Genomic DNA, 24,272 nt, shown 5'->3' with positions numbered 1-24,272 from the left:
ATCTTGGGGAAGGCAGGCTCCTCTTCCTCAGCCCCACTTGTGGCTTCTAAAGCTGGAGACAATTCCAGTTACCACACAGATGAGGTGGAGGGGGAGATGAGCAGTTCTAGCGGTGAGAAGAGGACAGACTGACAGTGGGCATCTGCCTACCTCAGATCAGCGTCTGGCAGGTGTGCACTGAAATCTTGCCGTTGGCATGTGGTGTGCGTCAGTGTCTGCAGCGGGGAAAGAGGACTACAGAGGGCTGCTCCTTGGCAGCTCCCAGCTGAGAGGGAAGAGGAAGAGGGTACAGAGGACCCACATAGCCAGAGGAAGTAACCACAGCTCCTCGCCTACCCCACCCCTGCTCTTCTGCAAATGCCCCAAGTGACTGAGTCCAAAAGGGAACAGAAGACCGTTCACAAGGCCCCATGCGAACCAGTTTCACCCAAGGTGAGGAAGGCATTGCCGAAGCACCAGGAGCATCCTGTTACCCAGGTTGTTAGGGTCTGAGCCTGGCTGGACCCAAGAAGAACTAATAAGGTTTACCAGCTCAGGCTCCAGGCCCCAGTAGGCTAATGAAAGAGATGAGCCATGGTGAAACTGAGAAAAGAGATTGATCCATTCAGTGTGAGGCACACTGGGAGGAGACAAAAAGATCTAGTGGCCCTCAAGCCCACCTGAGGGTCCTGGCGTGAGGTTTATGTTTAAACAGAGGGCAAGAGGTACAGAGAGCTAAGTAGTCCCGGCCAAGGTGGGGACTGGCTCATTGCTGTCCCGGCCCCTCTCTCTTGTAGGTGGTCTAACAAATTGGCAGAATGGTGTGAAATCTCTTCCTGGGAGACAAGCTCCACTATGGCTGGCGCCAGGCCTCAGCCTTTCCCTTCTCCCGCATCTCCTAGGGCCATTCCAATTTTGGGGGGTTGATCATCTTAATAGTCTAGTAGCCAAAGGGAGGTGAATACAAGTCTCCATAGCAAGCCAGGCGTGGTGGCGCATGCCTTTAATCCCAGCACTCGGGAGGCAGAGGCAGGCAGATGGCTATGAGTTCGAGGCCAGCCTGGTCTACAAAGCGAGTCCAGGACAGCCAAGGTTACACAGAGAGACCCTGTCTCGAGAACCCCCCCCCAAAAAAAGTCTCCATAGCGCATCAGGACCTTTGCAGCCTCTGCTCCCTGAGGGGCAACAGCCAAGTCCCCCAACTTCAGACCTAGATACATGGTTCCATAGCCTTCTCCCTTTCAGCTATGTTGAGGTGTCACAAGCTGTCTGTGTGGGGCATGGGCACACCTGACCGCCTCCTGCACCAGCTCCTGTACCCACACCTGCAGCCCAAGCCTTTCTGCAGGTTCCCACTGGACCGGGTAATGTAAATAGCAGCTCTAGATTCGAGAGCTGACTCCGGAGGAGCATGGCCCTCAGGGGCCCCACATGGTACTGTCCCCCAGGGGCCGAGTCTGCACCTGAAGACGTCAACACTGCCATTCCTGATCCTGGCACTCATTCATCCAATCCTTAACAGAGCCAGGGGCTGCCCTGAGTCTCTGCAAACTAGAATATTCCCCCCACAGTACTGGCTCTGTGAACAGGATCTATGCAGAGCTCCTGGAAGGATAAAATCAACAACTCCGTCAGCTGGGGCCTGACTTAGAACCTGCCAGCAGGGAGCAGAGGCGATATGAAAGGGAGCCACCATAGCGACCTCTTCGACCTCTTCGCAGTCCAGGCTATCAGTTCCACCTCCTGGCAAGCCAGCCAGGTGCCACCCCAACACTGTCCTGCCCCCATCACCCAGCCCAACACTGTCCTGTCCCCATCACCCACCCCAACAGTGTCCAACTGCAGGGCTATTTACACTCTGACCCTAGCTAGAAGGGCAAGAATGCTTGCTAGATTTCCAGTTTCTCACTTCTTCCCAGAAAAGGGCTGGGACAGCGAGGGGTGGGGGTGGGCTGGACAGCTGGGGCCCAGGGTCAAGCCAGCAGGTCCCCAGCGTAGGTACCTCTCTCCAAGAGCTGAGGGTAACAACTTGCCTCCGGCCTGCCTAGGGACTTGACCCTTACATTCTAGCAAGTACTCCCAACATGGGGCAGGCCAGACCCTCACCGCTCCTGTGGGGAACCCCAGCCCACCTTTGGGAAGACTTATGGGACATGCAGTGCTGCCTCCAATACCAGAAGCAAGCTGTAAAGGTATCCCTTCCTGGAGGAGGGGGCAGGATGGACAAGAGGGTCAGCTCCCTGCCAAGCCAAGCGAGCGGCTGACCCCCCCCCCCAGAGGAAGCCAAACAGTGAAAGAAACGCCTGCTTGTGCCCCAGCCGGGCCCACACAGGCGGCCAGTCTTCCCTTTATTACCCCGGCAAGCATTTACAGTCAATAAGCGGCCTAATTAATTCCCTTCAAAGACCTCTCAATTACTCATCCAGTTACAGAGAACAATTAGAGCTTGCAGCAGCTAGCAGCTCACAGTGGAAGTGCGGCCCCGCCAGAGCCACGGATGGAGACCCCTGGGTCTGCAGCTTCAGTGTCCCCAAGGGCCCCTTCCCTAACAGAGGCCTGGCCACGAGTCCCTGGGGCCCAGCAAGGTGGTGTCTTTCAGAGGTACCATCGACTTCCTCAGCCTTGTAAACTGCAGGACCCTGAGGCGGGAGCAGCGGGGTGCTACAGCCCACAGGAAGGCCAAACTCCAGGCTGTAGGGACCTTTCAGCCTCCAGAAAAGAATTTGTGCCAGACAGGGGCTGCGGCTCAGGACAAGCTAGACCAAACCCACTGTCCCACTTACAGCTGACTCCCTCAGGAGGCTGGAACATGGCTGCCAGTGGGCCCCAGAAAGGCCTCCCTGAGGCCCACGGGGCTTAGTTAAGCCAAGACCAGCTTGGCTTCCCTGCTCCAAGTTCCAGTCTTGCTCAAGTCGCTGGCCAGGATCATGCTCCTGTCCACCTTCACTCCTACCCACGGCCCCCACTATTGCCTCCCGCGTCCCTTCTCCCCCCAAACAACAGTCCCCGGCATATGCAGGGTTAACTCCCAGCTGCTCCCGGCTGCCACGAGGGGGGTGGGGGCCGCAGGCGTGCCTGTCGGGAAGTATGGATCTCGGCAGTGGTTTTACTGGAAAAGCTGTAGCTGAAGGTGGGAGGGGGTCACCATGGCAACTTCTGGCTGTGGGAACAGGTTGACTGGTGGGAACCAATTCTTCCAGGGGCCCATGGGGGCCCGGGCGGCCCTGGCCACCCCAGGGATCCTACCCTTTCTCTGCGGCTCAGCGAGACAAGGAGGCCCTCCCTAACCTGGCATCATCGGTTGCCCCGCCTCCCTCCAGCAAGGTCTCTCCAGGGCCTCCAGCCCCGATCTGAGAGCCCTACACCCCAGCTGCGAATCGATACACCAATTAGTAGGCTGGCAGGCCCCCCGCCGGGAGCCGCAGGGAATCTCCCGCCTAGAAGAGTTCTCCAGGGGAGAGCACGGGCTCACAAGCTGCAGGAAGGGTGGGGGATGCTCAATTTCAGGGGAGACTCCTGCGGGGGCGGTGTGGGGGTGGGCGGAATCAGGACAGGAGCTCCCCCTACTCGGATCCTAGTCGTGGAAACTGGGGCTAACTCACCGATTGCCAGTCCTTTCCACCTGACAGGACACAAACCGTGTGTGAGCAGGGGCAGGTGTCCCCAGGGGCAGCTCCCAGTCCCACCCTGCCTTGCCCGCCCTCACTCCTGGGGGTTTGAATCTTTTCCTGGGGGCGGGGGGGGGCACACTGGACCTTTCACCCAGACCCTCAGCTGCCGATTCCTGAGGCCTGCTGGGTGGGCGCCCAGACAGGAGATCTAGCTCAGGGTGTGTGGGTGGAGCCCATGGAAGCCGACCCTGTGTGTGGGAAGGTTGGCTTCGGAAACCTCAGCAACCCTTCAAGTTCAAGGGCAGGTGGAGGGGCGGGGGGCGGGGGAAGTCACTTCAGGAATCTCCAGTGGGGCTGCCAAAACTCGGGACCTGGCAGGGAGGGGTGGACCACACCCACTGCGCTCCATTAGTCCCAGTCCCAGTCCCTGGGGCAGCTGCTCGTAAATGGAATGACGTGGGCACCAACCCGGGTCTGTCATGTGTCTGAGCCGCAACTGCAAAATAAACACAGTAAGACCACTCCTGTTTCCAAGCGCTAGAGAGCAAGAGGTACAAACGGTTAACATTGGTGTTGGAATGTCAAGGCCTCCAGTCTCCCGACCCACTTTTGCCTTGGTTGGTTTGTTTGCTTGTGAGTTTGGACAAAATCTTGTTTGAGGCAAACTGTGTATCCCTGGCTAGTCTGGAACTCCCTTTGTTGACCAGGCTCAGCTCGAACTCACACTCACAGAGAGCAGTCTCTCAAATGCTGGGATTACAGGTGGGCAGCACATTCCCAGCTCATAGGCTGGCCTTTTGTTATTTAAGATTCGTTCGTTTTATGTGTATGAGTGTGTGCCTGCATGTATATTTGTGAAAGACATATGTGCCTGTTAGTCTAAGGGGGCATCAGAGCCACAGGAACTGAACTGCAGGCAGCAGGTAGTTGTGGCACCATGTGCATGCTGGGAACAGGACCCAGGTCCCCAGCAAGAGCAGCAAGTGCTTACAAATATATTTTTTAATTTAAAAAAAAAGATTGTTTTTATTCATTATGTATACAGTGTTTTGCCTGCATGACAGAAGAGGGCATTAGATCACATTATAGATGGTTGTGAGCTACCATGTGGTTCCTGGGAATTGAACTCAGGACCTCTGGAAGAACAGTCAGTGCTCATAACCTCAGAGCCATCTCTTCAGCCCCAATTTTTTGTTTTTCTAGACAGAATTTCTCTCTGTAGCCCTGGCTGTCCTGGAACTCACTTTGTAGATCAGGCTGGCCTCGAACTCGGACACCTGCCTGCCTCTGCCTCCTCAGTGCTGGAATTAAAGGAGTGAGCCACCACTGCCACCATCCTGTCTGCTGCTCCTTTTGGAAAGTTAAGCCATGCCCGGCCAATTCTAACTTATGTGTAGCAGTGTTTTGCCGGCATGTAAGTGCATTTACCACATGTCCCAGCAGAGGCGAGGTGAGCAGGTCTCTGTGAGTTCAGGGCCAGCTAGTGCTGCACAGTTAGACCCTACTGACTATAGGAGCTAATCCCACTGGTCTGGTCTGTCCCAGGGCAAGCATAGCTCCTTCCTTTGATGGAAGTGACCCCTATTGCCCTGTCCCCCTGTTCAGGTCTGTCCTCTTATTTCTCCAAGGTCATCGTCCGTCTTCTGAAAGAAGCCTCCCGAACCGTCCTCTCTTAGTCCTCATGGTCCTGAGCACCCTCGGATGATACCCAACCTCATGACGGGGATCCTGAAATGAGAACCAATGAGGGATTCTGCAGCTCAGTGAGGGGCGTGGGACAAACAGGACAGAAGCTGCTGGAGATGGATGAGACAGGGAGAATGGAGCTGTGGCTCTTGGCAGAGGTGGGGCTACCATAGGAGACCCCCCCCCCCCCGGAAGAAGAGATAGGCTTTAAAATGGCGGTGACTCATCCAGGTGCAGAGGGAATGAGTCGGACCCCTCAGCACTGTCCCCTGCTGCCTCCAGGAACAGCTGGCCACCCACTGTGGTCCAGGGAAACCCAAACATCGGACGCTGGGGCTCCAGTCCTGCCCAGCAGCTCACAACTCTTCTTCCTCTTCATCCTCCTCCTCTTCTTGTTCTTCTTCTTGTTCTTCTTGTTCGTCTTCTTCCTCTTCCTCTTCCTCCTCCTCTTCTTTTTCTTGTTCTTCTTGTTCTTCTTCTTCCTCCTTCCCTGTCCCAGACAGGGTTTCTCTGTAGCCTCAGCTGTCCTGGACTCCCTTTGTAGACCAGGTTTGCCTTGCACTCACAATGATACGCCTGCCTCTGCCTGCCCAGAGCTGGGATTACAGGTGTGTGCCACCATGCCCAGCCTTGAGCCTGCTTCTTGACCAGTGGGAGTCACTGTCCTGCAATGCAGAGCTCCCAGCCCTCTTGTGATTCCACTCTTTTAACAGGAGGACAAAGGAGTCAAAAGCATTCTGAACCAGCAGCCAGCAAAGGCTAGGAAACCGCGAGATGGACTGAGAACCTTGAATTCTCTCCCAGAATCTGCCTCCTCTCTTCACACCGTTGCTGGGAATGCCTCGGCATTGCTGGCATCTCATAAGCTTTCAGTGTCCATAAGAGGAGGAAGGCCCTGCAATGCAGCCCGTAGGTGCCCATGCGTGGTCCAGCTGCTTGTGGAATTCCACTGTTGCCAGCAGCAGCTCTGCCTGAGGCCCCAGCATCCCAATCACAGCAGGTGCCACTTCTGCCATCTTGTGCTGAGTAGACAGGTCTTAGGGTCCCACACCTCAGGGGCAGAGCCACTCAGGCTTGTTCTGCTCCCAGCAGGGGCAGTTCCCCACTACAGAAGGTCCTGAGCCTCTCTGCACCCACATCACCCCAAGTCACATGCTCCGCCTTCTGTCTTCATCAAGCCAGCTCGGGACTCTGCCTTGCAGTCAGCCCTCCTCCAGATACCCGACAGAGGATCTTCCTCCAGCCTGGACTCAGCAAGCAGGTGCCACCAGAACTAGAAGGTAGCAGACCTGGGAAACAGCAGCCTTCATTCAAGCCTTACACTGCTAGGATTGTGCAGCTACCTGCCAATAAAAACCAACGTACAGCAGGGCAGCAGTGGCGCATGCCTTTAGTTCCAGCTCTTGGGAGGCAGAGGCAGGCAAATCTCTGAGTTTGAGGCCAGCCTGGTCTATAGTGTGAGTTCCAGGACAGCCAAGGCTACATAGAGAAAGTCTGTCTCTAGGAAAACAAAATCACACACGTAGCAGCTTATAGATTATGAGTCTCTGCAAGGGGGGAGTACATTATGGCATAATAAAGTATTCACCAAAAAGCTGGTGTGGTGCCTCTTGCCTGTAATCCTAGCACTTGGGAGGTAGGATTGCTGTGAGTTCTAAGTCAACCTGGTCTACAGAGTACATGTCTCAAAGCAACAAAAGCCAAGGAAATCCAAGTGTCTTGTCCTTACACAGCTCCAGGGACTGAACCGAGTGGAGTGGGCAGGGGAAGAAAAAATGGCTGACACACAGACGCACAGACTCAGAAAAGTAGGGATCGAGTGGCTGGGCTCACCCAAGAAGCTCAGCTCTTCTGTTATCGACAACTGAGCAGCGAGGCAGGGTTTCTGGCTACAAGTGAACAGGAGGTGGGTCTAGGACAGCCAAGGCTACATAGAGAAACCCTTTCTCGAAACAAACAAACAAACAAAAAGAATGAAAATCCTAGACTCAGGAGCCAGATGCTGGGGTGAAACCCTGCTAGCTCAGAGAGGCAGAGAAAGCACTCAGCTCACCTTCCTACTCAGCTCATGTCTCAAAGGAAAAAGCCCAAAAAGCTCATTAGCTCAGCTGACAGCCCAGGAGGAAAAGGCTAAAAACTAAAAGCCAAAGAGCCAAAAAGGTTCTTTCTTCTCCAGGCTGCCTTAAATACTCCGGACTCTTGACCTAGGGTTAACTTTATTAAATCCTGTGTACAGAAAGCTCTTGGGCTGTGTAATGGTGGTATGTGCCTTTAATCCCAGTAGGAAGGCCGAGGCAAGTGGATGCTCTGTGAGGCCAGCTTGGACTACAGGACAGCCATAGCTACACAGAAAAACTAATGGGAGGTGGGGGTGGGTGGGAGAAAGCCCTTGGGTTAAAGGTGTGCTCTAGAGCTGAGCCACACCATAATTACCTGTTTACAATAAACAGAAAGTTCTTGGGTTAAAGGTGTGTGCTAGGGCTGAGCCACACCAAACAAAAGACAGGTTTTTACAGTTCACAATCTCAGGGTTCACACTGGGATCAAATATCCTGCAACACTAAGACCTATGGGTAATTGGTATGCAGTGAGTGTTCAATGCCCAGAAGATATATGACACACAATGGATGTTGGTGCACAGTAGGTGTGAGGCACATAGTAGGTGTTCAGTACATATTGGGCAAACAGTAGGTATTCAGCTTGGGAGGTATTACACATGCCCTTTACTCACAATAGCAACACTGACCCATCATAAATTGAAAGTGGCAGCCGGGCGGTGGTGGCACATACCTTTAATCTCAGCACTCAGGAGGCAGAGGCAGGTGGATGGCTGTGAGTTCGAGGCCAGCCTGGTCTACAAAGCGAGTCTAGGATAGCCAAGGATACACAGAGAAACCCTGTCTCGAAAAACCAAAAATAAAATAAAAATAAGTAAATAAATAAATAAATTGAAAGTGGCGGATGTGAGCTGTGGTGGTGCATGCCTTTAATCCCAGCACTCAGGAGGCAGAGGCAGGAGCATCTCTATGAGTTCCAGGCCAGCCTTATCTGCAAATGGAGTCCAGGACAGCCTAGGCTATACAGAGAAACCCTGTCTGGAAAAACAAAAAACAAAGGATCAGAATAAAAACAATTTCCCCTGACTGTGTTTTACTTCACACCACACTGAAGGCTGGACAGTCCTAAGTTGGGGACATCCATGAGAACACTGCTCCTGAGCGAGGCAGGACTTGCCTGTCCAAAGACTCAGGTCCTAGTTGGGGCTAGGCAGATGTCTTTGTCCACAGTCTGTGACCTGAGATGTCAAACTATTCCAGGGGACTTGGGAAGCCTACTAGGGTTGACCAGCTGGCCAGCCCTGCCATTCTGTATCTGTAGTAAACCCAAAGCCTCTGACACTGACCACACATGTCCTTCATCCCCATCTTCCAAACCTTCCTGTGTCCCCCCACAGGCTCTGGGGACACAGGCTCAGGGAACACAGGGAAAGTCTCAAGATAGGCATGTCCTGTAGGTCCTCTGCCTAGCCCACAGGGGCAGAACCCATTCCTGCACCCAGCACTGGGTCAGTGGCTGTTGAGCCAAACTCTCCCAGAATCTGACCCCTTCGTCTTCCTGCCTGAAGATCTGAAAGAACAGCCCTGGGGCCCCAGAGAGGCGAGAGAATCTCAACAGGCACGGTGCTGACCCAACACCTCGGTCCAGGCTCCGCAGCAGGAAGCTTGAGAGGCCTGGTGCCAGTAAGTGAGATGCCAGAGATTAGAGGTCTTGCTGCTGCCGAATCAGAAGCCGCCTGAAGTTAGAGACAAGTTCCTGGAAGAAGAAGGAAGTTGCACAGTAAATAATGTCAAGCCCAGCCCAGCCCAGGCCCTAGCTGACAGGAGCCGGGCTGCCCTGAGAGCGGGGAGCCAGGGGGCAGGGACCAGGCTGCCCTGAGAGCGGGGAGCCAGGGGGCAGGGACCAGGCTGCCCTGAGAGCGGGGAGCCAGGGGGCAGGGACCAGGCTGCCCTGAGAGCAGGGAGCTAGGGGGCAGAAGCCAGGCTGCACTGTGAGCAGGAGCTAGTGAGCTGGCCCAGAGAGCGGGCAAGACTCAGGAGAGAGGTACAAGTCCAGGGAAGGAGCAAGTAGCAGGGAATCTGGAAAGGGGTAGCTGGAGCTTCAGGCACCTGGCAAAGTGGGCACTCTCCCAGTCTCTAAGCACAGCGGGCAGGGATCAGGAAGGCAGGTCTCCCCCCAAAACTCTGCAGGGGAGCCTGTGGCTGCTCCCTTAACTCCTACAACCTCCAGCCTCTTGGGTCAGGGTGGGGTGGGCGTGGGGTAGGCTGAGTGGGGTCTGTGCTGTCTCAAGTGTCCCGTGTTTTTTCCTGCCTCTACCCCAACCTGAGATTCCTGGAGGCTGGCTGCTTTCCAACCACACACAGGTGCACTAGCCCCCCAGGATTCTCCAGGGTTCCCCCTGCTCCCTCAGCCCTTTCTCTCTGTTGGACTCCCATGCTCCAAGGCTGCCCTCTCAAGTTCCCCCAAAGGCAGATTCTGACAGTGCCGCCCAAGGGACCTCAAAGTGTGGGTACATCAGCTAGACGCTGCAGTTCCAAAGCAGGTAGCCTCACCATTTGTGCCATCTGGGGAGGGGACAGTGCAGGAGGTGGTGAGGGTCATGTCAGCCTGGCCAGAGGGGATGAGGGTGAGATGGAGCTGGCTTCCTGAAGGAAGTGAAGGCAAAACTGGATCCCGATCTGGTCATGCCTGTAACATGTGACCACTCCCCTGACTGGAAGGTAACACATGACCACCTCTCCAGCTGGGCAGAGGGAGCACACACAGGGTGTGTGGTCTCCTCCCTGGTTTGGCTGGCAAAAATGCTCAGGAGTGACCAGTCTTGGTCAGACTAACTCTGCCCTTCCTGCTCCCACTCTCAGGAGTCCTTTCTTTATAAGTCTCCCTCCGATCTGCTCACAGTATCTATGTCATTACTCTTCTGGGATGTGTGACAATGAACCCAGATGCTACTGGCTCGGAGCAGTCTTGGCGACTGTGGATTGTCGGGCACCATAGCTTCTCAAGAGCCAAGAAAACACATTTTTGAATCGCTCACAGCCAAGATGGACTCGCAGCCTGCCCAGGCCATCTCCCTTCCCTTCCACTGGTTTGGGTGTCCCTGGCCTCCACGGTCACTCATCACCCTCACCCTAGACGCATCTCATCTATGCCTTCCCTGTGTGTTGTAGGTGGCCAAACCAGCCAGAGCAGAAAATGCCGGCCACCTTGAGGTGCACAGGGCAAGTAGAGGCTCCCAAGAGGGAACCAGACATCTTTCCTCCACGCTGCTGGTTGTCAAAAAGGGGCAAAGATAACAGATGGTGAACAGGCGCGGGCCCAACACACACAGCATCCTGTGTGCAGAAGATGGCGGGTTCAGAAGCAAGCCCTGGGACCTGGAGGTGCTGAGGAGAGGGTCATAAAAGCCAGCCACAAGCCGGGCGTGGTGGCATACCCCTTTAATCCCAGCACTCGGGAGACAGAGGCCGGTGGATTGCTGGGTGTTCGAGACCAGCCTGGTCTACAAAGTAAGTCCAGGATAGTCAAGGCTAACACAGAGAAACTCTGTCTCAAAAACCAAAAAAAAAAAAAAAAAAAAGGAAAAAAGAAAAAAAGAGCCAGCCATAAGCTGACCTTGGCGGTGTGCAATTTTAATTCTGTACCAGGGAAGCAGAGGCAGGCAGATCTCAAGGCCAGCCTGGTCTACAGAGTGAGTTCCAGGAAAGACAGTGCTATGTAAAGAGAGCTTATCTAAATAAAATTTTTTTAAAAAGGAAAGAAATTAAACACTAAAACCCTCAAATAAATAAATAAATGGCATACAAGGGAAGTGCAAACTGCAAAGATTGGGCATACATTTCCCAGCTGGAGTAGGTTGCAACATGTAAGCTAACCACTGGCTGGCTGGCCCTCAGGCAGACAGACTCTTTGCTTAAAAGGAGTCCAAATGGCCCAAATACAAAGCAAGGTCCTGCACATCCCAAGGACACGCATACCACATGCCTGCCTGCCCAGGGGGCTGGAGTAAGTCCGATGACGCAAGTGTCATCCAGATAAACAATCGGCAGGGAAGTGGGAGAGCTCACCACTTCCATCCCTTGGGGAGATGGCTTACGAGGTAGCCTGTTGTGACTCATTGGTTCCACCCCAGGCCACAGAAGCAGAGGAACTTGGAGCCAGGAATGAGGATGCTCCCAGCAGCACGGATTCTCAGAGCCAACCCGACTCAGCGGCGGAGGGTTCCTTGAATGCAACTGTGTCCTGGGGCCTGTGAGATGGCCCAGCAGGTAAAGACGTTTGTTGCCAAGCCTGACGACCTGAGTTCAAGTCCCAGGACCCAAAGGGTGGAAGGTGATACATGACACTCTAGAGCTTAGGTGTGGAGTAGAAAGGCCACCACATAACAGGAAGGACAACCGAAAGGTGAAGGCTCTCAGGAAGATGGTTCCTAACCACAAGAATTCCACTTACACAGCTCAAAATCCAGCCACAGGTCACTGTCTCAAGAGATGTGCACATGCTGGAGGGGAGGGGAGAAGTTTCTGGAACCCTGGCCATGTCCTTTTTTTTTTTTTTCTTTAAAGACAAGAGTTTCACTTTGTAACCCATGCTGACCTCAGACTCATGGCAATCCTGCTGCCTCAGCCCATTACCTCAGTGCTGGGATTGCAGGCCTGAGCCACCACCACCACAGCCAGCTGCAGGGTTCCCTTCTTGATGGGAGTGGCCAGGGCATGGAAGTTCATTTGCTGTTCCCATTGCCTTGTGACACTGCACAAATATGCTTCGTGTGCTTTTCTGTAGGAGAGTTAGATTTCATCACGGAGAAAGAAATACAAGCCTCTGTGCTGAGCTCCGGGCTCCGGCCACGCCAGCTCCCTCACATCCCTGCTGAGGCGACCCTGATGTGCAGGGAATAGGCACTCCTGGCCTCATAGAAACTGAATCCCACTGTAGCCTGTCTGCACAGTGAGCCTGCCTGCTGCGCCCCTCTCCTCACTCTCCACCCTCAGGGCACAGCACCTGGCTTCCTGATTTGTCTCAGGCAAAATCGGTGGGGGTCTCCCCATAGGGAACATGCAGGGACTTGGTGAAACTCCTTTCTCTTTCCCAACCCTCCACCAGGCTAGGGGGGAAGGGGGAGCAGTGAGGGGGGGTTGGCGTGGGGGAGGGTCTACATGGGCCAAGTACTTATCCACTGTTAAGCCCGGCCAGCGCCCCACCCTCTCCTAGCACCTGCCTTTACCCCTCCCCCATGCTAGAATGGTGATGTCCCTGGTCTGGGCTGAGTGGATGGGAAGGACATTTCTCTGTTTACTGGGGCCCAGCTGCTATCTTCAGCTCCAATCTGCTGCCTCTCTTTATCTCTGAGGGACGGCCTGGGTTCCCAGCAGCCTCCCCACTGCTCACTTCCTGCCAGTGGCCCAGCGTTACAGGAATATGCGCACACAGCACACTGAACTAACGCAGCAGCATGTGAGTGTGTGTGTGCATGTGTGCCCACACCCCAGAGCCTGCAACAGCCTGGCCAGGTGTCAGGGAGTCAAAGGTACCCTCAGAGGCAGCTCTCCCCCAGAAATCCTGGCCTGAGATGCCAAGGGCGGGGCTAGTCCTAGCTGTCCTGGGAGCCAGGACGGTATCTGTCCTTCATGTATCCAGCCAGTGGCCCAAGATCAAGGGGCAATGGACCAAACGTCCCCCGTGCCCCATCAGCCACGCAGCTGCCACCAGATGACTTAACCCCAGGGATATACACATGTGCAGGTTGCTCCGTGGGTCCCTTCCTCATCAGCCACTCAGCTGTCATTCACCAAGTCCCAGAATCACACAGGGCTAAGCACACAGCGCATGACACAAGAAGCTGACCCGTACTGTAGAGAGAATCAACTACACAGAGCAGTGACATGAACGCGCATCTATGGCCTGTGGACAGCGAGAAGAAAGGTGTTGTGTATGCTGCAGAGGGCCCACTCCCTCCCCTGTTAGGCTGGGCCAGGGGGCTAGCTGGTGGAAGAGCATTTCAGCCCCAAAGACAAAGAGAGATGACCGAGGGCATGTGATGATAGCTGGGAGCGGGGAAGGGTCCAGGCAGAAGGTGCTGGGACTACGTGGGGAAGCAAGAAGCACATGTGGAGGGACAGAATGTCACAAGGCAGGCTGCAGTGCTGGTGCTCCAGAAAAAACTACATCAAGAGGCTGGGTGTGGTGGTGCACACCTTTAATCCCAACAATTGGGAGGCAGAGGCAGGCAGATCTCTTTGAGTTTGAGGCCAGCCTGGTCTACAAAATGAGTCTAGGACAGCCAGAGTGACACAGAAAAACCCTTTCTCAAAAAAAACCAAAATAAAGCCGGGCGTGGTGGAGCACGCCTTTAATCCCAGCACTCGGGAGGCAGAGGCAGGTGGATCGCTGTGAGTTCGAGGCCAGCTTGATCTACAAAGCGAGTCCAGGATGGCCAAGGCTACACAGAGAAACCCTGTCTCTAAAAACCAAAACAAACAAACAAACAAACAAACAAACAAAAAAACCCAAAATAAAACAATTGGCCTGGAGAGATGGCTCAAAGGTTAAGAGCACTGGCTGCTCTTTCAGAGGTCCTGAGTTCAATTCCCAGAAACCACATGGTGGCTCACAACCATCTATAATGTGATCTGGTGCCCTCTTCTGGTATACATGCAGGCAAAACACTGTGAATATGTGATAAATAAAATAATTAAAACAAAACAAAACAAAAAAGGGCTGGAGAGATGGCTCAGAGGTTAAGAGCACTGACTACTCTTCCAAAGGTCCTGAGTTCAATTCCCAGCCACCACACACACAACCATCTATAATGCGATCTGATGCCCTCTTCTGGTCTGTGGAGGCACAAGCAGGCAGAACACTTTATATGTAATAAATACATAAATCTAAAAAAAAGGGAGACTGGGACAAGGAGTGGGGGCTGGAGTGATGGCTCAGTTGGTAACCCTGAGGAGCTGAGGACTGTCCATAGCACCCATGGCAAAACAAAACAACAACAACAACAAAAAAAACAATGGTGTCCAGCAGTTGGAATGCCCACTCTGGGGAGATAGAGTCAAGTGTGTTCCTAGGGCTGGATGGTTAACCAGCCTACCCTCATCAGTGAGTCCCATGTCCCAGTAAGAGAGTCTGTCTCAGAAATAAGGTGGACGCACCAGAGAAACAATACCCGAGGTTGACCTCTGACCTCCATGTGCAGGTACACACACAGGCACGTGTGCATCTGCACATAAACACCCAACAAAAGGGCCAGTGATGGTGGACACTCAGGTCACCCTGCCCAGGGGAATGGCTGTGGGGAGAGAAGAAGACAACTGGCAGGGTGAGGTGACCCCGAGACCTCTGCAGTGGGAACTCTTTGGTGCTAACAACCTCAGACAGGCCATATTAGAGAGGAAGAGTAACAAGGTCAGCCTGGGGACCAGGGCAAAGGCAGAGGACACAGGGAGTTGGTTCTAGAGGAGATCGCTTACTCTACCTAGGGAAGGTGGCTTGTCCCCAGCTGTCACCAGTGATTCAGTCTAGAAATTCACAGTTATAGGAGTAAGAGGCAGGAAAAGGCTGGGGTACACAGTGGGCAGCAGCAGAGAGACTCAGCAGGCGAAGGAGGGCATTTACTGGGGTGGGGAGCCTGCCTGTGGCCAGAGAAAAAGACCCTCTGCACAGCAGAGAGGGAGCTCGGAAAGCCAGCAATGCCCGCTCAGGGCCAGCAGGCTTTAATGTCTCTGAAGCATTTTCCTCCCCTAATTTAGGGTCAGTCAGTCTGAAGAAAGCTAGAATCGTTGGTTGGCCCAGAACTGTTATGACAAGTCTGGATCCAGCCTCGAAACGTGTCCATCAGCAGACAGCCAAGTGGTGGGAAACAAAACTGCCAGGCTTTTGTCTCAAGTCAAGCTTGAAGAAGATGGCCATCTTGAAAATTCTGCGCTTTTATTATCTAGCCAGGGCCCCGCCCCCTATCTGTCTGCCTTCCAGAGCATCTGTACAACTGCTCTCATCAGGGTGACGCAAACTCAAGTACAGCTAGGGAAGCAGCACACAAATGTGTACACACAGAGGTGCACACTTATCCGCCCACAAACATGCACACATACACACACACACACACACGCTATATTCTCATGCATGTATACACAATCCATATAATATATGTGAGAGTATATGTGGTCGCACACTACTGCATGTACACACACACACACACACACACACACACACACACACACACACACACCACAAGAGAGGAGAGAGACAGAGAGAGAATGAACAAGGCTGAGCTCTGGTATGGTCTCCTCCAAACACACCTGCTTGTACAAATATCCACTCCTAACTGCTTCTGGACAATCCTAGAGCCAAGTTGGGGCTAGCCCCCAGGCACCAGGCAGGAGGACCTAGCAACGGAAACTGTCCTGCTGCCCCAGGAAGAGTAGGCCTCCGTGAGGAGACCTGCTTGGCAAGGACAAAAGCTGGTGGTCCGGCTGTGACCTGGATGGAAGCCATGTCCCTGTGCCCCCTCCCCACGCTGCTCAAGGATTGACAGGGGGCCCCTTGAGAAGGCCTTGGTGTCTCAGAGAGGGTGATAAGCAGGTGGCCTTTCTCTGCTTCTGCCATCAAAGGGAGGTGCCCCGCTGCTCTTTTGTCCCCTCTCTCCCTTGAGAGCTCCCGTGGCTGTTCCCAGCCCATCCACCCCCCTTCCCACGGAGTCTTCGCTCCCGCCCCCCATTTCCCAGCAGAAGGGCTGGAGCCAGACAATGAGATAAGGGCTTGTTTTCTAAGGACTGGAATTCGGGAATTAGGCAGAGCTTGTGGGTCACAGCCAGCTCGCACCCTGCTTTGGGGAAGCAGGGAGCCTTTCTATTAGATGGAGGGGCCCTGGGTCCCAAGGCCTGCCAGGACTTGACTTCTGCACCCTTTAAGATGGCTCTGCCAGGCGTCTGGGAGATGAGCAGAGTCCCTTAGAGTTGGCTCTGTCGCTACAGGCGCCCTTCTGGGTGGCATCGCCATTCCTCCTCACTTCTCCAGCGCCCTGGACTTCCAGCAGGGCACCACCTTACTGTGGCCCATGCGGTCCCCTACGCAAGTCACTCTCCCTTCATCTATCACCTGCTTGGTGAAGTGCCTGCCCGGCGGCTGCTCCTTCCCAACATACCACCTGCATGTTGGGACTGACACAGGCGGACTGACACAGAGGAGACACACGGTCAGCGTCTCACAAGAAGCGATGCCTCAGAGGTGCCATGTTAGAATGGGGCCTCTGCGCCATGAGGTCCCTCTCAGACCAGCTTGCTCCCGAGAGACCACACAGGCAGACGGCTAGGGCCCATCCTTCGGAAAGAGAAGCAATCGAACAGTTCCTAACCTTCCTGCATCAGGAGAGGTCACCTCGCTGGTCCTGGTAGGTCAAAGTGTACCCTGTAATAGAAACACCAAGTTCTGGGACTTGCAGCTCCAACCAACATCAGGATAAACAACAGACAGAGATGCCCGAAACAGGTACTAGAGAGACAGCTCAACACTAAAAAGCACATATTCCTCTTGCAAAGAGCTTGAGGTCGCTTAACAGCACCTACTCCGGTAACTCTAGCGCCAGGGTGTCCAGCGCCCTCTTCTGGCCCCAGTAGGTAACCACACTCATGTGCATATATTCCCTATCCCACACACATAATTTTTACTTTTAAATCCTACCCCTACACCCCACTTAGCCCTGGCTGTCCTGGAACTCACTCTGTAGACCAGGCTGGCTTCAAACTCAGAGATCCACCTGCCTCTGCCTCCCTAGTGCTGGGATTAAAGGTGTGAGCCACCACCAACCAGCTTTAAATTCATTTTTAAAAGAAGGGGGCGGGGGAGCCACAGATGGTGGCGCACGCCTTTTATCCCAGGACTGGGGAGGCAGAGGCAGGTGGATCTCTCTGTGAGTTCAAGGCCAGCCTGGTCTACAAAGCGAGTCCAGGACAGCCAAGACTATGCAGAGAAACCCTGTCTTGAAGAACCAAAAAAGAAAAAGAAAGGGGAACGGGGAGGGGAGCTGGTAGTCTGTTTGCCTAGCATACACAAAACTCCAAATTCAGTTCCCAGCACAGCATAAACGGGGCATGGTGGCACACCCCTGAAATCCCAAGCAGAACAGTCAGACGTTTGAGGTTAACTAGACTATGCAGTGAGCTCAGAACTAGCCTGGGATAAATGAGACCCTGTCTCAAAAGAGAAAACTTAAAGACAATCTCAATGGTAAAAAGCTACTTTTGTTTTGTTTTTTGAGACAGGGTCTCTCTGTGTTAGCCTTGGCTGCCCTGGACTTGCTTTGTACACCAGGCTGCCCTCGAACTCAAAGTGATCCATCCTCCTGCCTCTGCCTCCCAAGTGCTGGGGATTAAAGGCGTGCACCACCACTCCCAGCTTGAAAAGCTACATGATTCCTGGACTTCATATCAGCGTCTGCAGCCTGTTTCCTCCAGTATAAAACAATGACCATAAGGGGCTGGAGAGATGGCTCAGTGGTTAAGATGGTGCTTAATTAATTAAGCAAGCCAGGCACAGTGGCACACGCCTTTAATCCCAGCACTGGGGAGTCAGAGGCAGGCGGACCTCTGTGAATTCGAGGCCAGCCTGGTCTACTAAGCGAGTCCAGGACAGCCAAGGCTACACAGAGAAACCCTGTCTTGGGGTGGGGGGGTCGGGAGGTGTAATATTTAAGAAGAAAATATGAGTTCCATTCCTAGCACTGAGGCTGTTTCCCGGAGTGGCTGGGATGCTTAACTAAGTTAAATCTGCAGTGTCCTAAGCAGTGCCAGGTACATGCTAAAAGTCACCTGGACTTCAGCTGCATTTCTTCCAGCAAAGCAAGGAACTGTCATCCCAAAGTCTAATATGTTCGGCCACGGAAAACGAACTACAAGTCCCAGCATGCTGTAGGGCTCGATAAAAGTATAAAATTCCAGCGAGGACTACAATTCCCAGGGTGCCCCAGGCCTGCCCAGCTCAGATCCCTGCAGGGTCACAAGAGTCCAGCTGCACCGATCCCTTGCTGGCAAGGAAGAGACTGTCCACTGCTCCTGCAGGCGAGGAAGGCGGGTACCGCAGCCATGCTCCGCAGACTGGCCCGGACCGCAGTCCCGGGGCTCGGGGTGCCCTGGGCGCAGTGGTCTAGGAACTGGGCAGGGGTCCCAACCCACGTGGTCGACTTGCGCAGCGATACTGTGACCCGGCCAGGGCCGGCCATGAGGCGTGCCATGGCCGAGGCGGTCGTAGGAGACGATGATTATGGCGAAGACCCCACAGTCCACGGTGAGCCGGGCGAACAAGCCCGGGGCAGGGGTCGTTGAGGCGACCCCGGGACGCCATCCGTGCACCTGTCAGGAGGACAGCATGGACGCAGAGTGTTGCCTGGGAACAGACTAGCAGGCTAAGTGGTACACTCTGCGTCCTTGCTGGTTCTTGAGGAGATCCTTGGTAGTGCAGACTCTTAAGCTCCACCCTGGATTTGAGGAGCCAGAATCAGCAGTTTAACAGGACTGCCCGGTAATTTCTGTCCGCTGTCACTCAACTGCCCGGGTGGAGGTTGTCCAGTCTTGCAAAGCAAGGCTCTGAGATGGCCAGAGAGGCGCTCAAGGACAGAAACAGGGGAGACTAGGGTTCGAGGCAAGTCTGACAGTGATGACTTGTAACTACTTACTCTCCTTCCCTCACTAACTTCACACAGACAAAACCAATCCCGAAAAGCAAGTGGGATGCCTTCCCAGGGGCAGAAGTTCATAACCCAGGGAGTATTCTTATTTTTTGTTTGCTTGGTTTTGGTTTTTTGTTTGTTTGTTTGTTTTTAGAGACAGGGTTTCTCCGTGTAGCTTTGGCTGTCCTGGACTCTCTTTGTAGACCAGACTGGCCTTGAACTCACAGAGATCTGCCTGCCTCTGCCTCCAAGTGCTGGGATTAAAGACGTGCACCACCACACCTGGCTCCTAGGGAGTGTTTTAAGGAGACAGCAAACCAAAGGTCACTCTGGGTCGATGGTCACCGCTAAAGTGGACTTCTAGTGTTGTTGGGTCCTGTGCAGCTTCTGCTGGCCCTGAGATAAACCACAGATCACCATTTGACCCCTGGAGGCCTGTTTGTGGACCCAGGGGAGATTGGAGGCTGATCAGGAGTCTAGAGACACCGTGGTGGCGTTACCAGGAACTTCAAAGATGCTGAACTGTGCTATGCTCAGCAGGCACCTGGTGTAAACAGGTCACCACATCAAGGCTGGGAGGTGCTGGCCTTGACAGAAGTCTGAAGAGGGTGTCTTTTGAAAGGGGGAGGGGGGCGGGGCTGGGAGGAGGAAATGAGAAGAGCTCAGTAAAGTATGAGTGGCAGCAGCATCCCAGACAGCCCTCAGGTGCCCGGAGACACTTGTGTCGTCTTCTGGGCACAGACTCGAGATTACTTGTAGACAGGAGAACCAGCGTGGGCTTTACACAGGCCATTCGCTCACCCGCCAGCTGTACCTGTTACACCCTGCTGGCTCCCCCAGATGCTCTTGTTCTGTTGTGCTGTAGAGAGGAAGTCTGTAGGGAAACCACAGCACCTCACCTGCTGGGGCTGCTGGGAAGAAAAACAGGTGTGAGGTCTGAGTGGGAAAGGGGGTACAAGCCACAAGAGAGTTTCGGTGGCGCCGGGGCAAAGGGACTTTGGCCCAGAGGAGGTAGCGTGCAGAGGACTGACAGGGGAGCCTCCGGACATGGCATGCGGTTGCCAAGACCGCAGGTGACAGGGATGGCAGATGGGCTCCAAGCTCCACCCGTGGGACAGTGGGGTCTCATCTGAACAAACACACTTTTTGGGGGAGGGAGGCGCTTAAGACACGGTCTTGCTATGTAGCTCAGGCTGCCCTCCAACTCAGTTGTCTTCTGTGCTCCAGAGTACTGGAATTACAGGTGTATACCTTCACACCCAGGGGCAAGTGAACATTGAACAGGGCCAGGGTACAGTTGATAGGCATCCCACTCCACCCTTTTCCCTTCTCAGAACTGCAGGAAAAGGCTGCAAAGCTGCTTGGAGTGGAGCGGACTCTGTTTGTCCCCACCAACACCATGGCTAACCTCATCTCTGGTGAGTGTCCACCTGTCCCCTCTCTCTGAGCTGGGGTCTGTGGCACTGCTGGACACAGTCCTGGGTTTCCCTTGGGTGCAGCCAGTCGAGCACCCCCAGCAGATGGCAGTGGGAGGAGTGAGGTCTGCAAGTCGCTGCCATTCCCTCCCTAGCTCTTCCTCCTGGGTGCTCACCTTGCAGCCTGGGTGGTTCCCACTCTTCCTTGTTGGCTACAGGGATCTGATGCAGGTCAGCGCCCAGCATTCCCATCGAAACCTCCCTGGAGTTGTGTAGCACACCAGTCTTCTCCACACACGGCAGGGAGATGTTTTGATGGGTACTGTTTCCTAACTGACAGAGGCAGTCTGAGCTCACTGGGTGCCCCCTGCCCCCTCCTCCAACACCCCCTCCCCTCCTGTTCCCCACCCCCACCCCCGCTCAGCCTGGCCAAGCTGAGCCGGGGCAGAGGGATTCTCTGGAGCCATTCCAAGTCCCGCCCTCCCCCCCCTCTGTCTCAGTGATGGGTCACTGCCGGCGCCGGTGTTCCCAGGTCCTCCTTGGGCAGGAATGCCACCTCCACGTCTATGAGCAGGGCGGGGTGGCTCAGGTAAGGACCAGGCACCACTTCCGTGGGGGTTTTGGACATCCTCCAGCCAGCCAGGATGCCAAGATAGGCCCCTGCTTCCCAGACACCAGGCTGGAACCAGGAGAGCAGGGATAGGGAGAGCTATAGAGAAGAGGGAGGGCTTGGGCCCAGATTTGTTCATCTGCCTCGGTGAGTTACTGCCCCCCAGTGGGCAGATGGAGCACTAGCCCAAGGACAGCCTCTGACCAGAAAAGCGGCGAGGGCCGGCAGCCTCCTGAAGAGGCTCAGAAGGACCCTGCTGCGGAGGAACCTTCCTTCCCACAGGGAGGTGCCGCGACACCCACCACAGGTATCCTCGCCCACCTGCAGATCGCTGGGGTTCACTCCCACCCCCTCCCAGACCTGCCCCACGGCACCCTGGACCTGAATGAGCTAGAGAGGGCACTCATTCGGGGCTTCGGGAGCTCCTACCATCCAGTCTGCGAGCTTGTGTGCCTGGAAAACACGCACAGCAGCGCCGGGGGCCGGGTCCTACCCGTTGACTACCTCCGCCAGGTAGGCTCCCACACGGCTGGGTCCCAGTGCCAGTGCGCTCTTGGCTTCCTGTGTCCGCCAAACAGTCACTACCCCGAGGGATGAATCTCCTCTGACACATACTACCAACACCTATCAGAAGCCAAGTTCTGGAGGGCTGGAGAGATTGCCCAGTGGTTAAGACAAGTGTTCTTACTGAGGACCTGAGTTTGGCTGCATCAAAGCCACCTGTAACTCCAGGTCCTGGGGAATACAGTGCCTCTGGATTCCATGGGTATTTGCACAGGTAGATCCATGTGCACACACATCCTAGACTAATTAATAATAAAAAATAAATTGGAGGGGGAGGGGCTGGAGAGATGGCTCAGAGGTTAAGAGCACTGATTGCTCTTCCAGAGGTCCTGAGTTCAATTCCCAGCAACCACATGGGGGCTCACAACCATCTATAATGAGATCTGATGCCTTCTTCAGGCATGCAGGTGTACATGCAGGCAGAACATTGTATATGTAATAAATAAATAAATCTTAAAAAAAATAAAAATAAAAAATAAATTTAAAAAAAACCTTTAAAATCAATGACGCCAAGCCCAGCAGCCTCCATACACCTGGCCCCTCCGAATGCTGCCTGACCTTTGTTTGCTTCCAGGTGCGCTTCCTGGCCCACACCTACGGAGCACGGGTCCACCTGGATGGGGCCCGGCTGATGAATGCAGCCGTGGCTCTGCGTGTGCCTCCCGCCCGCCTCGTGGAGCACTGTGACTCTGTATCCTTCTGTTTCTCTAAGGTAGGCTGGCCTTCCAGACCTGCTGGCCCTGGGCTGCAGCCCTTACCCGCCCCGCCCTCCCACCCCCACGCGCGCGAGCGCGCCCACCCACACACATACCTCAAGGATAGACTGTGCAAGATAGGCCCCAGAAGTCTCTCCTCTCTACCCTTAGGGCCTAGGTGCACCAGTCGGGGCTCTGGTTGGGGGATCCAAGGTCTTCATTGAAGAAGCCTGGCGCCTCCGCAAGGCCCTGGGTGGAGGCATGCGCCAGGCTGGAGTACTGGCCGCGGCTGCCCTTGTGGGACTGGATGAGACAGAAGAGGTGCTGTCAAGGGACCATGAGAACGCCCAGAGATTCGCCAAAGGTGCCTGGACCAATCCCGCCCTCCCTCTCCTTTACTCCCTTCTACCTGGGCCTAGATGTCCCCAGCAGATCTGCACCCCCCGAGAGTCTAGCGTGTTGAGAGTTAACAGTGAGCTTCCGGGTCTTCTTGCCTCACCAGGCTTTCCTCCGTGAGGCACCTTGACACCGGAATGCCACCAGAAGAGTCAGGAACCAAGACAGAGTGGATCCAACTTGGGTCTTCTGGGCATTTTCTAAATTTTCCTAACAATCCTAACCTGTCCCCACATGGGGCCCAGAAAAGTAGACTTGTTTAATGTGACCAAGAGAGAGAAGGCAGGATCCAACTCTTGTTTCCAAATGCCACCTTAGGACTCAGAGTCTGTTTCCCCACAGATAGCAGGCTGCCCTTCTGCGGTCTGGTGTAGTTCTGGTGGTGGCCCATGGGTGGGCCCTAGGGTTGGGGTGCCCTCACCACCATGTCTGGCTCCAGGACTCCAAGACCTGGCGTCACCCATTTGCTCTGTGGATCCTGCCACGGTGGAGACCAACATGGTGCTGGTGCAGGTGGCTGGGCTGCCTCCTGAAGAGCTGTGCCAGCGCCTACAGGCTGTGAGCGCCGAGGAGGTAGCTCAGACCGGTCGTGCGGTGCGCGTGCTGCTGTTTCCCTGGACAGACCAGTCTGTGCGGATTGTGTGGCACCGAGACGTGTCTGCTCAGGACACGGAACTGGCACTGAGAAAGTGGGAGTTTGTGCTGAGACAGTTGAGGCCCTGAGGTGGTGGGGGACTGGGAATCCTGTGTCCGGGCTCCGATGGAAGTGGGCAGTGAGATGCCCCAAGCCGTTAGCCTGGTGAAGGCCCATCCTCTCTGGAGGAGGATGAGATGACTCGGCTTCCGCTTTCCCTCCAGTGACTCTCCTGTGGTAGCCTCACTCAGTCGGGAATAACCAAGCATGGGATGATAAGACATGGCTGAATATCCAGAGGGGGACGTGGATAAAGGAGACAGATTCTGGGCCTGGGAGGTGTAGCATGGTTGCCCAGTGTGTCATGAACCCTGGGTTCAGTCCCCAGCACTGTATCAACAGGTGTGTTGGCTCACATCGTAATCCTAGCATGCTGGAGGATTAGAGGTTCAAGGTGATTCTTAGCCGCACAGAGAGTTTGATGCAAGCCTGGGCTACACCAGACCCTGTCTTCAAACAAACAGATCCTGAGTGACTGACATGATGGAGTTATCAGAGATGAGCTATAAAATAAAGTATTGAGAGTGCTGTATTGGTTACTTTTCTTGATTTTTTTTTTTTTTTTTTTTTTTCGAGACAGGGTTTCTCTGTGTAGCCTTGACTGTCCTGGACTCGCTTTCTAGACCAGGCTGGCCTCGAACTCACAGCGATCCACCCGCCTCTGCCTCCCCAGTGCTGGGACTGAAGGCATGCGCCACCACCACCCGGCAATATATTGGTTACTTTTATGTCCTTGCTAAATACATGACAGAAAGCAACAGGTTCCATTTCTGGCACTCACACAGTGGCTCAAAACCATCTGTAACTCTAGTTCCAGGGGACCTGATGCCCTTTTCTGGACTCCACTGTCACCAAGCATGCACATACATGCAAAATACTAATATGAAAAAAGTACA

The 24,272-nt window shown here is 54.4% G+C and overlaps 1 protein-coding gene across 1 annotated transcript; it reads left to right on the top strand.

The window, feature by feature from the left end:
* The first annotated feature begins 410 nt into the window (after nucleotides 1-410).
* Nucleotides 411-23,407, top strand: LOC127200830 (uncharacterized). Its single transcript, XM_051159294.1, has 8 exons — nucleotides 411-432; nucleotides 18,249-18,620; nucleotides 20,337-20,420; nucleotides 20,918-21,006; nucleotides 21,355-21,540; nucleotides 22,166-22,303; nucleotides 22,458-22,650; nucleotides 23,122-23,407. The coding sequence occupies exons 1-8, from the start codon at nucleotides 411-413 to the stop codon at nucleotides 23,403-23,405; spliced, it is 1,368 nt and encodes a 455-aa protein (XP_051015251.1). The 3' UTR covers nucleotides 23,406-23,407.
* The last annotated feature ends 865 nt before the right edge of the window (nucleotides 23,408-24,272 follow it).

This window comes from Acomys russatus, chromosome 16, assembly GCF_903995435.1.
Source record: "Acomys russatus chromosome 16, mAcoRus1.1, whole genome shotgun sequence".
In the NCBI taxonomy this organism is placed as follows: domain Eukaryota; kingdom Metazoa; phylum Chordata; class Mammalia; order Rodentia; family Muridae; genus Acomys; species Acomys russatus.
The sequence above is the reverse complement of the archived record's forward strand: the minus strand, read 5'-3'. Positions and strand labels throughout refer to the sequence as shown.